The sequence below is a fragment of the Colletotrichum gloeosporioides genome (genome assembly GCF_011800055.1).
Source record: "Colletotrichum gloeosporioides strain Lc1 chromosome Unknown consensus_36, whole genome shotgun sequence".
Taxonomy (NCBI): domain Eukaryota; kingdom Fungi; phylum Ascomycota; class Sordariomycetes; order Glomerellales; family Glomerellaceae; genus Colletotrichum; species Colletotrichum gloeosporioides.
In genome coordinates this window covers 1,085,711-1,098,914 of record NW_025544681.1, presented here as the reverse complement: position 1 = coordinate 1,098,914, position 13,204 = coordinate 1,085,711, and the positions used below count along the sequence as shown (strand labels likewise).

The 13,204-nt window shown below is 53.7% G+C and overlaps 6 protein-coding genes across 6 annotated transcripts; 2 read left to right on the top strand and 4 right to left on the bottom strand.

Annotated features, from left to right (window-relative positions):
• Positions 1–116: 116 nt before the first annotated feature.
• GCG54_00006218 (Short chain dehydrogenase andC) lies at positions 117–1,075 on the bottom strand (the record flags this gene model as incomplete). Its single annotated transcript, XM_045406229.1, has 3 exons — positions 117–422; positions 482–728; positions 789–1,075. The coding sequence occupies 3 exons, from the start codon at positions 1,073–1,075 to the stop codon at positions 117–119; spliced, it is 840 nt and encodes a 279-aa protein (XP_045265612.1).
• An 897-nt stretch (positions 1,076–1,972) lies between these two features.
• On the bottom strand, positions 1,973–4,702 carry GCG54_00006217 (mRNA decapping complex subunit 2; the record flags this gene model as incomplete). The annotated part of the gene is made up of 1 exon (XM_045406228.1): positions 1,973–4,702. One exon carries the CDS (start codon positions 4,700–4,702, stop codon positions 1,973–1,975), a length of 2,730 nt encoding a protein of 909 aa, XP_045265611.1.
• A 1,474-nt stretch (positions 4,703–6,176) lies between these two features.
• GCG54_00006216 (uncharacterized protein) lies at positions 6,177–7,168 on the top strand (the record flags this gene model as incomplete). The annotated part of the gene is made up of 3 exons (XM_045406227.1): positions 6,177–6,251; positions 6,316–6,530; positions 6,619–7,168. The coding sequence occupies 3 exons, from the start codon at positions 6,177–6,179 to the stop codon at positions 7,166–7,168; spliced, it is 840 nt and encodes a 279-aa protein (XP_045265610.1).
• Positions 7,169–8,550: 1,382 nt separating this feature from the next.
• GCG54_00006215 (Ribonucleoside-diphosphate reductase small chain) lies at positions 8,551–9,974 on the top strand (the record flags this gene model as incomplete). The annotated part of the gene is made up of 3 exons (XM_045406226.1): positions 8,551–8,580; positions 8,684–8,941; positions 9,021–9,974. 3 exons carry the CDS (start codon positions 8,551–8,553, stop codon positions 9,972–9,974), a joined length of 1,242 nt encoding a protein of 413 aa, XP_045265609.1.
• A 573-nt stretch (positions 9,975–10,547) lies between these two features.
• On the bottom strand, positions 10,548–11,102 carry GCG54_00006214 (uncharacterized protein; the record flags this gene model as incomplete). The annotated part of the gene is made up of 2 exons (XM_045406225.1): positions 10,548–10,943; positions 11,031–11,102. 2 exons carry the CDS (start codon positions 11,100–11,102, stop codon positions 10,548–10,550), a joined length of 468 nt encoding a protein of 155 aa, XP_045265608.1.
• Positions 11,103–11,655: 553 nt separating this feature from the next.
• GCG54_00006213 (COMPASS component SWD2) lies at positions 11,656–12,940 on the bottom strand (the record flags this gene model as incomplete). Its single annotated transcript, XM_045406224.1, has 3 exons — positions 11,656–12,449; positions 12,506–12,740; positions 12,803–12,940. 3 exons carry the CDS (start codon positions 12,938–12,940, stop codon positions 11,656–11,658), a joined length of 1,167 nt encoding a protein of 388 aa, XP_045265607.1.
• Positions 12,941–13,204: the final 264 nt, after the last annotated feature.

Sequence of the window (13,204 nt, the reverse complement as noted above, 5' to 3'; positions counted from 1 at the left end):
TATGATGGACTACCCGGATAGCTGACTGACACTTCCCGGCTAGCGAAAGTCTTTGCCAAATCTTCACGGCATGCGCATCTTCCGCTTCTACCAATCTAGAGGGTGCCGTAAGACTCTCACACAACACCCCATGCCTGATCGATAGGCAAGCTCACTCCGTTGATGGTTCGTGCTTGATCGGAGGCGAGGTAAACGACCGCTTGTGCAACCTCGAGGGGCGTTATGTCCGGCGTCGACCCTGATGCATGGGCTTGCAAAGCATGGACTGGCTCAACTTGGACGTAAGCCTCGACATCAAACCCATCGCCCTGTCCCGTGGCAATGGCCTTTCCAATACGAGAGTCAATTGCACCGGGAAGCACAGCATTGCATCGGATGCCCTCCTTACGGAAGCGCCATGCCACATTCTTGGTAGCCCCAATCTGCCGATGATATTATTAGCACCTAACCTCAAGATACCATCCTCCTCCGTACGACTTACCAGTCCATGTTTGCTGCAAGTATACGCTATGCCAGCAACTGCCCCAGACAGGCCAGCCGTACTAGACACATTGACAATTGCACCAGTGCCCTTCTCCTTCATGAAGGGCAGGACAGATCTCATCATTTTGACCGGCACCGTCAGGTTGACTGCCATTACTGTATCCCATTCTGCGTTTGTGACACCGTCCGCGCTGCTGAAACTATCCATGATACCTGCAACGTTGACAAGCAAGTCGATTCTCCTCCTAGTGCCGTTGTCAAAATAATGATTTTCCTCAAGTCCCTTCTGTCAGCACCGCACTCACCCGAATGACGAAACCGATGCGTAAACTCCATCCTCGCATGCTCGCGGTTTCGTCAGGTCAGCTCGGTGGAAGTGGAAGCGGCCGTGATCACACTCCTGGAGAAGCGAGTAGTTGAACTCGCGTGCATCGAGACCGCAGACTTGGAATTGGTGTGCCAGCAAGAGCTGGGTGCAGGCCAGGCCGATCCCCGAGCTGCATCCGGTGACAACTGCTACCTTGCCATAACCTATTGGGTCAATCGTCTTGGGAGGGATGAAGAGGGCGTCTGGGGAAGTGTGGAAGAACATGCTTGATTGTCTGGGAGGTAAGCCGGGAACATTGATGTCCACCGTTCCAGCCAGGCGAGGTTTTCTTCCCGCCGGGAATGGTTCAGGACGGAACAGCGTCAATCAACAGTCTAGTTGTCGTGGAAGATTGGGGGAAAGTTTGTTCATCATCACGCTGTGTGCTGGAGCCTCCATTATATTCCCTTGGGTCTCACGAGTTGACCGGGTCATCGATGCATCCCGCGCTCATTCTCACCAAAAGAAGTGGTTCGATAGAAGGTCAAATGCGTGGCAAGCGACTTCAACTTGTTGGTTCTTATTGCTTCCGCCATCCCAAACCGGGCTATAGCCCATTTTGCACACCCTCTCTGCACCTCGGCCATCAGCCCACTTTCCATTACCACTCCAGAGCAGCCGCCGTTTGCCGTGTTCCAATAATGACACATGAGGGAGAAACAGCTAACGGAAGATCATTATTCGTTGAAGACCGATGCGGGCCGGCCAGACACAGTCACGCCATTGCCGGAGCGCGGGCAGTGGATTGGCAAATGGTGCAATGCGGGGGTGGGTATTTATTGCCATACTTATTGCTTCCCAGACCCTAGGAAAGTATCACCTTGGTACGAGTGCTTGGAGAGTCTCTTCCAATCACTGAAGCGAAATTGGCAAACGAGGTACATCCCAGGGTATAATATTTCCTTCCTGAATATTTCATGCTGCACCCTTGGCCGTTCTCCCCAAGCCATTGTCCACCAACGTAGATACTTTGCCACGTCCTCAACCCATTGCAACGCAATACCAAAAACGCAAGATTGCGACTCCGTCTAAATGCATGCGTATGTTCGACGGACAACTCATTAGACGGTTTGCAGGCATCAGATGGAGGTGACTGCTGTTCCACCACCTGTAATGATTGTCCTATTTGCTGTTGTTCGCTACTGATGTTAGGTAGCCTAGCAGGAAGCTACGATCCGCGGGCGAAATGGGTGTTTGACTGCCACGTCGGGATTCGGGCAGGCCTTCAGGCAAGCCTTGCCCGCTTGCAGAGGCAAGAGATGCCACCCGTGATCGCATCCCCCCCATATCAGGTGGTATTATCTCTCTCGTCTTTCCCTTGTCATCCACCGCATAGCCGGGACCAGGACTGGGCGACTGCGGCTTCCCGAAAAGCGAAAGAAGCTTCTGCCTCTGTTCCGTGGACATCTCGGGCTTGCGCTGTAACGTAGCTGGTGCTGGCAGCGCGGATGCTGCCGGAGGGCTTGCTAGACTGGCGGGCTTGTCCGCACCAGCGGCGCCGAGGAGTGCTGCCATAGCGGGACTACGAGGTCCTGTCGGCTTATTCACGCTCTCCATGTGCTGCAAGACATGGCTAGAGTGCAATTGAGGAGAGTTGTTGAGAACTGCCAATTGGTTGATTGCGCCCTGATTGTATACACTTCGGGTTTCCGTTATTCTGGGGCTGTAGCCACTGGTAGAACGAGGGCTTCGATACTCAGTTCCTCCGATTTGTTGCGATTGAAGTGAGAGATTATGTGACGACATCTGAGTTGCTAGATCTGCAGGTCCCTGGGGGGGCCTGCTGAGAGGACTGCTTGACACGGGTTGAGTGCTGCGGTTTTGGAAGACTGGGCTGGGAATGTCCTGGTTGTCTCCCCTCGTGGTCGAGATTCCCTTGAGAAGCGCGGCACTTGCAGTAGTTGCTGGAAGTTCAGCAGGTTGATTGGCAGGAGGAGAGCTGGTTATGGGCTTCTTGAACATGTTGAGAAGAGCAGAGCGGTGAGCAGGGTCGACAAGTTGCTGACCCCGCTGGCTCATGGCCTGATTTGGGTTGGTATGGACTGGACCTGCATTCGAGAACGGTAAGCCAGGCTGCTGAACATGCCCTTGAGCCCCTCCATGACTGCGCATACCGCTAGATTGCTGAACATGCGCGCGGGTGGGCTGGCCGCAAGACCCTGGGACCTGACCTCTGTCTGGATTGATGGCCTTGGTATCGGATTTGAGGACGCCCAATAGAGCCATAGATTGGTTTGAGAGCTGCCCAGCAGGCGGCTTGGGTTGATACAGCAGGTTCTGTGTTTGCTGTTGGAAATATGCTTGCTGGTACTGCGCGGTGGGTACAGATTGATTCAGAGTCCCCTGCGCATGCTTTGGCGGAGGGGGTGGTGTACTATCGGCAAAAGTCCCTCTGCTGAGCAAAGACTTTTGAACCTGAGGAGGCAACGGCTGCGGATGTCTCAACGGGGGTTGCAGGTGGCCGTAAAGAGGTCCATTCGTTAACGATGGATCTTGTTGCCTGACCTGATGGGCCATGCCTTCGACGTTGCCCTGCTGAGAGAAGGCCCATTGCTGCGGAGTTCCATCTGGAGCAGCTGAGAAACCGGGCGGGTGTTGATAGCTCGCCAGCGGCGCCCGTTGCTGAGGATGGTGTTGCCCATGAGGGCTTCGCGGCTGGGAGATTTCTCCAATGGTGTGATCGAGAGGCGTATGCGGTACCGGCGCAGCTGGAGCAGCCTTGACGGCAGCCTGGTTCTTCGCCTGAAGAATTGCTAGTAGCGAGGCGCCCTTATCTCCTCCGCTCTCTGAGGAGATGGATACAGAAGTACTTTGAGCCGCCGCAGGCTGAACTTTCAAAAGACGCTGCAACTCCATAGTTGCACCCTCTAGAGTGTCTAGGGCTGGTGTTCGTGTCGAGGCATCTGTTACCGGTTCTGTTTGCCAAACGTCGTCTTCGGTCACGAGCTCATCATGAAGGGGGTGAGGCTGGAATTGCGCGTCGCTGGGTCCTTTGACAGCGTCCCTCTTCTTTTGCTGCACAACCCATTTTTTCAAGGGCACCAAGAATGGAGCTACCATGTAGAACTTATTGGCATTCGCAGCCGCGGCCGCGTCGTTCTGGTTTTGCGCGCCCTTCTTCCGGAAGGCAGGAAGCTCAGATAACTTGTACCACTGAATCTTGCTGATCTCTTTTCTGGTTCGGGGTTGGAAATGTGTTTCCATGGGAACATTGCGGAAGACGTAAAGCCTTAGTTGCTGCTCCCGCATGGTGACCTCGATGTATTTGACATCACGATTCTCGGGAACCAAGCCAGCTGCATGCAAGTCGTATCCTGTTTCCTCGTACACTTCGCGGATGGCACATTCGAGGTCGTCTTCATCCTTGTTTATTTTCCCGCGAGGGAAGCTCCAGTTGGCGCCTTTCTTCCAACCTTTAACCAAAATTGTGGAGTCCATAGCCTCGTTGAGCAGAATTGCACCTCTCACAGGCACTCTCGTCTTGTATTGCAAAAACTCTTCGAAGGCTTTCGTGTGATTCTCGACCGAGAAGGGAGCGAGGAGGGGACAGTGCTGAAATATCCTGAGACTAAAGCTTCGGAGCGTCATAGAGGGAAGGGTCGGGTCGAGCGGGCGGACGAAATCTTCGTAGAACCATTGTGCTTCCTCGATCTGAAAGCATATGCGTGCAACCGACGACAAATCTTCTTCGGGAAGGTTGATAATGAATCGGACACAGAGGTCGTCCAACCCTGTTCGGTTATGATACTTCGTCAGTCCTGTTTCTGGCCGTGGTGATCGGTAGCTGACGCCACGGTTGTTCGGGGTGTGGGGTAACGTACAGTCCTCTAGCTGCATCTTTTCTTCGGCCATTGTGGGCGACGGCCTAGACCATATCCCTGGAAAAGTATACGCTGGTCTTAATCGCCTGTGCTAGGAGGTTTGATCGGGATGGAAAGAGGCTCCTGGCGGCGAGTATGTGTCGAATACAGGGCGAGGAGCGGCAGTGGCATGGTACGGGGTGGGAGGTTTGTTGGGTTGCAGGTCAGGCTCAGGCTCGAAGCTTCACGCTTGCGACCGGAATGCGCCCTTCGACTGGAATCGGTAACGGCAGAAAAGGAACAGTTCAAGTTAAGAGTGGCGTTGGATGCCTCGCACTTTTAATCGTGGCTGGGGCGTTGGTGATTGCTTGCTGTCAGAGATGCGTTGACAAGCAGCCTCTTGGTTGTTGGTCGCAGTGTCGCCGATTAGTAGAGGCGGAGAAGCAAGCGACACTCTGCTCTTTGTTGACGATGGGTGAGGTGGCCAGCCAGTCAGAAGGAAGCACCTCTGGCATCCGCGACCAGGCGCAAGGAGCCACACCGGTGGAGGTAGGTGGGACGGACGTGGCAGATAATGTGTGGCGGAAAGCTCGAGCGAGGGACGTACATGATTGGCTTGTAGGGCCAACCTTGCTCGAACAGCAGGTCACACTGTTTTGTGTATGAGGTTCCTCATAAAAGGATAGTGCATTTTGGTACGGACGCACTGTGCTACATAGCCCTTCTCAAGACTTCAGATCACCATCTTCTATTCGGTCTACACTGGTTTTTTGTCAAATGGCCGGCTGCCTCCAACTGTGCATGGGCTAAGCAGTAGACACAACAGGTGTATCCTTTGATCATTCAATATTTGATCATGAAATCTGGCCTGGATTGCATGTGAAAGGGTGACGACAGGGACTTGAGACGATCTGGAGTAACCAAGCCACAATGTGGCTGAGTAGAACCTCGACCTCACTTCGGTGTTGCCACACTTGTGCGCTCTCTTCAACGCCATTTGAAGGTCCCGGTCCAACGGACACCGCTGAATTGCCCAGTAATGGTCATTTGGGTCGCATGCTCACTGGGGACCGTACAGCGAAGGCGATGCAGCATGATGTGAAACACCGCAGCTAGCTTGCTCTAGCTCCACTGCAGAGGCCTCTCGGGACAGCTCAAAGTGCATTGGCGTGCAGTGACCGACAGGATTACATCATGGCTGTGGTCTGGTCCCCTGACTTGTCAAAACAGGAATTCTGGGCGCTCTCAACCACCTTACGTCGAGAGGCAACTTGCGTCGTGACAGGGACTCGGACCCTGCATGCATGTCCTTTTCTCAGTCCCAATGCTTGTTTGAATACATATACCATCCATCAACTTCTTCGAAAGCTTTACTGTTCCCCACCCTTTGTCTCTATGCACACTTATTCCACGCGGCAAACCTTGAGTCTGCTATAGGAAATACCAGCGCCATTCGTGCTTTTCGAACCCAGAACATTTAGCAAAAAGCACTTTCTTTGCCCGCGCAGTCGGCTCCAAGCGCAATCATGGCCAGTCTCATCGCCAAGTGGGTGAGCAAGAAGATCTTGGCGGAAAAGGTTGAGAACAAGTTTGGTCGCGAGGTATGTACCGGCGAAGGTAAATGAGCTTCCACAAGTGCACTGTACTGACGTCTCAATCCCTCAGGATCCGTACTTTGAGACCGTTCCGGCCACCAGACTTGATGGTCGTCCCACCAAGAAAGTCAAAAAGCGCAGAAAGGCCCTCCCGCCGGGAATCTCCGCCAAAGATGGAGAAGTCTTGACCAAGGTCAAGCGGCGAGCCTATCGTCTCGACATGTCGCTATTCAGCCTCTGCGGTGTCCGCTTCGGTTGGAGCAGCGTCATCGGAATCGTTCCTGCGTGAGTATCATACACTGCCTTGCACATGTCCCACATCCCTATTTGGTACGTAAGGTATCTTCAACGCCGACTAATACCATGCTCACAGCATTGGTGATGCTCTCGATGCATTCATGGCCTTGATGGTGTTCAAGACCTGCAACAAAGTTGAGGGTGGGCTGCCGGGTTCGCTCAAGTCCAAGATGCTGTTTAACATCATTGTGGACTTCGCTATTGGCCTGGTACCCTTCATTGGTGATATTGCCGACGCCGCTTTCCGCTGCAACACCAAGAATGCCATCCTTCTGGAAGACTATCTTCGCGAACAAGGCAAGAGGAATCTTCGACGGAGTGGAGCGCCCGTACCCGCGGTCGATCCCAGCGAAGCAGATGAGTTTGATCGCTGGGATGATGACCGCACGCCACCCGAGTATGTTGAAGAGGAACCGCGCCGTCATGGAAACATGTCATCTGGTCATGGCGGAAGCCGCCAACACTCGTACAACGGACGCGCCCCAGCTGCACCTGCCCCCCTTAAGACACGAGACGACCGGTCTGGCGGTGGCCGGGGTTGGTTCGGGTTTGGTCGATCGAGGGTGGAGGATGAGGAGACGGGCTATGCTGGCCGCGACCCCAGAGACAGGCCTTCTCGGCGTTGAAGTCGCCACGAGAAGTTGTGGCATCCAGAGGCCTAGAAGGGATGACATCACTAGACAGGAAGACTTCATTCATGAAGTGCCCTGGCGATCGTCTATACGGATTTCATTTCTCTTTTGTCTCGAACTGGGCCAGAACCCGGCGTTCTCGCTAGCTTATGTTCATGCGCGCACACAAGATACGAATCGGATGGTGAGATGAAAGCACGACACGATACCTTAGTTACATACCCACTTCACGATAGTAAGGCCGCTTTAGATAATTAATTCAAACGCTTCTGACGTAGTACGTAACACTTGGACTGTCTAGAAATGAGCACTCAAGCCGGGCCGCCCGTCCGTGCCAGCAGGCGGCTGGACCAGCCACACAGCGACGACGAGCAGGATCAACCGCGTCGACCCGCAACCAAGAGTCTCATGCCAGCGAGATTTGTCGATGTTTAGACACAACTACGGGGCGGTAAGTCTTGGGAGGGCCACTTCGTCCCGCCCAAGCCCTGGGTCCTGGACGGATTAGGTGTTATCTGATCTGATCTGATAATCTAAGGGGGGTTCCAGACCAGGGACCCAGAAACGCGTTGGTTCGTAACGCCGAGAACGAATCCAGAACGAGTCGATACGGAATTACGGATGCGGGAATAATGGCACAGAACCGGGTGTGGCCCGGGTTGACGGGGGCAATAAGTGATAACTGGCACGCGTTTGCTCGGCCGAAGCCCTCGGTAGGAGTGGTCTGGCATGCCGTGACGCCGTCCATTTCCTCCCAGTTGCCCCGGTCATGACATCGTTGCCTGGTCGGCTCGCGGGGGGTGGAACGCATGCGGCCACTTGAACGACGAAGCACGTTACAAATTGCCTGGTACGATGAAGAAAAAAGAGGGAAAAAGAGGGCTGGGCAAGACGCGTCCCGCTGGGACCCGTCGGTCGTCACTTTTCTTGCAAGGGTCAGAAGTGGAAAAGTGCCAGCTGAGACAGAATCCTGCCACTTTAGCAGCGAAACGCGCCGGCGATCGCTGGCCTACCCCTGTTCGACGCGCTTTTAAGTGGGGCGAGGGGCAGCGATGTAGTCAGTGAAGGACCTAAAGCTGCCAGAGGTCCCGGGGTAAAGCAATTAGACCCAAAACCCGCAAAACACGAACGCGGAACCCCCTGCACCTAGCGACGCGTTTTCCACCACACGTGCTGCCCAGTTGTCTGGTACAAAAGCCTTCCAAAAGTCACCCACTGACATCGCGTCTACTTCTCTTCACACTCAACCAGAAGACACAACAACGCTTCATACGACCGCCGATATCCTCAATTCATTCTCGCAGTCTTTTTTCTCGTTTTTCAATTCACCCATTTCTCAACGCTTACTTCCCCCTCTCGGCCGCGCAACCCTCGCAATGTCTGTTGAAGTCACTCCTTCCAAGCAGGTACGTCACGACTTGCGCTCTGGCGCGCAACCGCAACCACTACTTTACTTCGTCACAGTGTGCGCGTAAATGGATTTAACTGAACTAACAACCCACTCTCCAGGCTGCCGCCGCTCTCGATTCTTTCAAGATGGAGTCCCCTGTCAAGAAGCTCAACTTCAACAACGCCGACAAGGAGAACCAGCCCATCAGCTCTGACGTTGCCACCGCAACCGACATCCAGACCAAGCCCACTGAGGAGCCCACGAAGCAGCAAGAAGCGCCTGTCGTCGCCCCTGGCATCAAGGAGGAGGAGATGGACGAGCCTCTTCTCCAGGAGAACGGCCAACGCTTCGTTCTCTTCCCCATCAAATACCATGAGGTCAGTCACACCACCACGCGTCATTGACGCGTAAAGTGGTCTTTCTCTCGAGAACATTAATTTAACTCTCGACGCATAGATTTGGCAAATGTACAAGAAGGCCGAAGCCTCGTTCTGGACTGCTGAGGAGATTGATTTGTCCAAGGATCTCCATGACTGGAATAACAAGATCAACGATGATGAGAAGTACTTCATCTCTCACATTCTCGCCTTCTTCGCCGCCTCCGACGGCATTGTCAATGAGAACCTGGTTGAGCGTTTCTCTGGCGAAGTCCAGGTCCCCGAGGCGCGCTGCTTCTACGGCTTCCAGATCATGATGGAGAACATTCACTCCGAGACTTACTCCCTTCTCATCGACACCTACATCAAGGAGCCTGCCCAGCGTACCTATCTCTTCAACGCCATCGACACCATCCCCTGCATCCGCAAGAAGGCTGATTGGGCCCTGCGCTGGATCACGGACACAAAGTCCACCTTTGCCCAGCGCCTCGTTGCCTTTGCCGCCGTCGAGGGCATCTTCTTTAGCGGTGCTTTCGCCTCCATCTTCTGGCTCAAGAAGCGTGGTCTCATGCCCGGTCTGACCTTCTCCAACGAGCTCATCTCCCGTGATGAGGGTCTCCACACCGATTTTGCCTGCCTTCTGTACTCTCACCTGAAGCACCGCCCCAGCAAGCAGGTGATTGAGGATATTATCGTCGATGCTGTCAAGATCGAGCAAGAGTTCCTGACCGAGGCTCTGCCTTGCGCCCTCCTGGGCATGAACTCCAACCTGATGAAGCAATACATCGAGTTCGTCGCTGATCGTCTGTTGGTTGCTCTCGGCAACGACAAGGTCTATAAATCGACCAACCCCTTTGACTTCATGGAGAACATCTCTCTTGGTGGCAAGACCAACTTCTTTGAGAAGCGTGTCGCCGACTACCAGAAGGCCGGTGTCATGAACAGTGCCAAGAAGTACCAGGATGAGTCTGCCGGCTCTTCCGAGGAGAAGGGTGAGAATGGTGGCGACTTCTGCTTTGATGAGGACTTCTAAACTGGAGTGTGCGAAGTCGGTTATGTCCTTTTTCTTCCCTCTTATACCCTTGTACATTGCATTCGCGTGGTATTTGCCACAGCGCTTTATTTTCGCACTCCATCGCCTCTCTAATGAGTTTTGGCATAGAGTCGTTTGTTTTATCACATACATACACGGCGTTAGCGGGGAACACATTACACCAGGGAGTTGGATGCTCCCACGGGCTAGGTGGTTGGATGACGGTGGAAAATGGGGGGGCATGAATGTCTTTGATGGATGATGTATTGGCGAGGACTATTTTCAGTAATTCAGACATGACAAACGAAAAAATGCATTCATCGCATGTGACGAAAATGACGCATCTTTATTCGCCAGCCTTGTTTCACTTTCACTGATTGTTCTATCAGAACTCGGTCTGGGCCAAATAGATCGGTGTATATGTGAGCGCTTTTTGAAGCCCCGACGGCTTTTGTATGCGCCCGTCAAGTGCCATTTTCAACATGTCCCCAGCCATATATCATAAATCAACACGGTTTAGGCATGCCTATCTATCATTGCGTGTGCGGTCCCTGTATGCCATCTGTCATTTTCTTATTTCTTGCCCTTCTTCTTCTTCTTTCCACCACCGCCACCCGCAGCTTGTTGAGGCTTCTCCTGCGCGCCACTCTTCAACTCAGCAGCGCCCACGCCCTTCTCCTCGGCAGGCGTATCGGCCACGGCTTCGTCCTTGACCTCCGCGGGGGCCTTGGATGTCGCCATGGTGCGGCCCAGGGAGCCCAGCAAATTGATGAGACGTGTGACTTCAGCAGCCTTGGTCGTCCGGTACTTGAGCGCGACACCGCTGACGGGGTCGTATGTCTTGATCTCGAGGCTGCCTCTTGGTGGCTTGGCGGTCGCCGCGTCGGGCATCGTGCTGTCCTGCTCGCCGTCCGCCTTTGATTTTCTAGGCTTGACGTCCTTTATCGAGTATTTGGTTGTGATTCTAGTCTATGAGGTCGATGGTCGCGTAACGCGACACGGGTCAGTCGGGGCTCTCTGCAAGACTTGAAATGTAGAGCAGGGGAAGGGCCTCACGGTTGCTGGACGAGCTTGGAGGAGCAGCGACGACTGCTGCAGCCATTCCTGGCTGTTCTTGTAGGTCGGCATCGTTGCAAGAGGGCGGCCAGAGCCTTGCACTGCACCGAGATGTGCGCAAACTCGGTCGCTATGTTCGTCTCTCCAACGCGACCTAGGTACCTCTTTGCGCTCGCGTGTCGTCTCGAGGTTTCGGCGACTGTTCGCTAGATGTCGTGGGATTGTGTATGTGGATGAGTGACGTTCGTTGATGTGGACTAAGGTAGCCGCGGGCGGTGGAGGATTGAATTTTGGTGGGGTCCAGCTAGGTGACCTACCTTAGGTCGTGGTAGCTGCGGTCAATCCACACTGAGGCCATGGGTGGCCGTGATGAGGGGCAAGTCTAAACAGCACGTCGCTGCTGCGAACCTGGGTCTCCAGGCCAGAAAATGGGCAAATTTTATTTGATTCGAGGATAGTGACTAAATGAAGCATATTCATATCGCGTTCAGTCGTATCTACGATAAACTCTTGGCACGGAATTGTACGAGTTGGGTATCTTGTCTTTAAACTCCAAAAATGCTTGTCCCTCTCAACGCCGCTAGCTTGCGGTCCTTCCTAAGAACTCTGAACCAAACCTTCCATCCTATTGAGGCGGGTCAGGCAGCCAGAAGACAACTTCCTGGTCAGCCGTCGCGAAGAAGTTGTACCGAGGGTTGAATGCCAGCACTGCCGCCTCTCGCTTGTCCTCCAAAGTCCAGGCGGGGTTAAGAGTCTTGGTTTCGTTCGGCGGCGTCAAGGTATCCCATACCAAGACATCCTTTTTGGTACCACTGAGCACAAATCTACCATCCACCGAGAAGCAACATTCACCGCTGCTCTCCACCGTGGCAGGATCGATTCTCGAAACACCATTGTAAGTAGCATTTACGCCTTCACCCGCAGCCAATCGTCGAGTGCCGCCTTCAGGCTTGCGGAGATAGGCCTTCAGGCTGCCATCAAAAGCATCGATGAGAAAATGGCCACTCCCACGCGTGCCGACAAGCATGTGCTTTCCATCGTTCGAAAACTCCAGTTTAGTCCAGCCCCTGATCACAAACTGGGGGTCTACGTGTCTGCCCACATCGATCAGGTCGAAAGTCGCGAAGGGCGCCTTGTCGTAGTTGCGACAGTCGTACAGCAACACACTTCCGCTGCTTGGAGAAGCGACTGCGAAAGTCTGTCCCGAGGGATCGTATGCGGCAAGGTATGGCGTATTGAGGAAAAGCTGGCCGCACCACTGCTTTGTGGATACATCCCACAGGCGCACTGTGTTATCCTGGCTGCAGGAGATGAAATTATCAGCTCCTGGGTGCACTGCAATATCTGTCACACTCTTCTCGTGGCCCTCGAAGTATCTGATGAAGGAGTTGTCGTGGGTGGCAAGGTAGCGAATCTGGTCTGTTTCGACTGTCAGCTTCTCCAGCCCTCCCTACCGCTACTCAAATCCTTCTCACCATTCTGTTTTGTGCTCGCATAGAGAATGCTCGAACTTGTATGGGTGAAATTTGCCAGCTTTACGCCATATTTCTTGCTTAAGAGACTCTTTTCATGCCGTCCCTCCTTAACGTTGTAGATCTGAATGGTCTCGTCGCTTTCGGATGTCATAAGAAGCTCACCCGGATCGTCGAAGTCAAGCGAGAGAACATGAGGTTGCGGCCGGCCGTCTTTGATGTCATCCCTCTTGAATAACTGAAAGGAGGTGTAAGCGCCACCCGTTTTTGACTGATCGAGGGGTCATGAGACCTGCCTACCTTTGTAGGACGAAACGTCGAGATAACATCGCTCAATTGAGAAGTGTTGTTTGCGTTCAGCGATCGCGTAATGTTCAGCGAAGTTCCATTGGCAGGAGTTGAGTCCCGGTAGTCCAGATCCATGGGTGTCGAAGCCATGGTGACGGGTGAGAGGCGAATTGCCGGCTCTTTCAGTGCAATTGGCGTTGCGGCGGTGGGCAGCAGCGTCGCAGATCGAGCTTGTCAATCTGCCCAAGGTTCGTTCACCCGGAGGCTGGTTAGATCAATGTTTTGAGTTGGCTTGGGAAATGACAACTCCGATCAGAACCAACCTCTGGAGTCTTGGTGGTTTTGTCGCAAGAAGGCGTGTGGACTGTTGGTGAACGCGGCGCCAAAGCAATGCGGATGCAGAAGACGCGATTG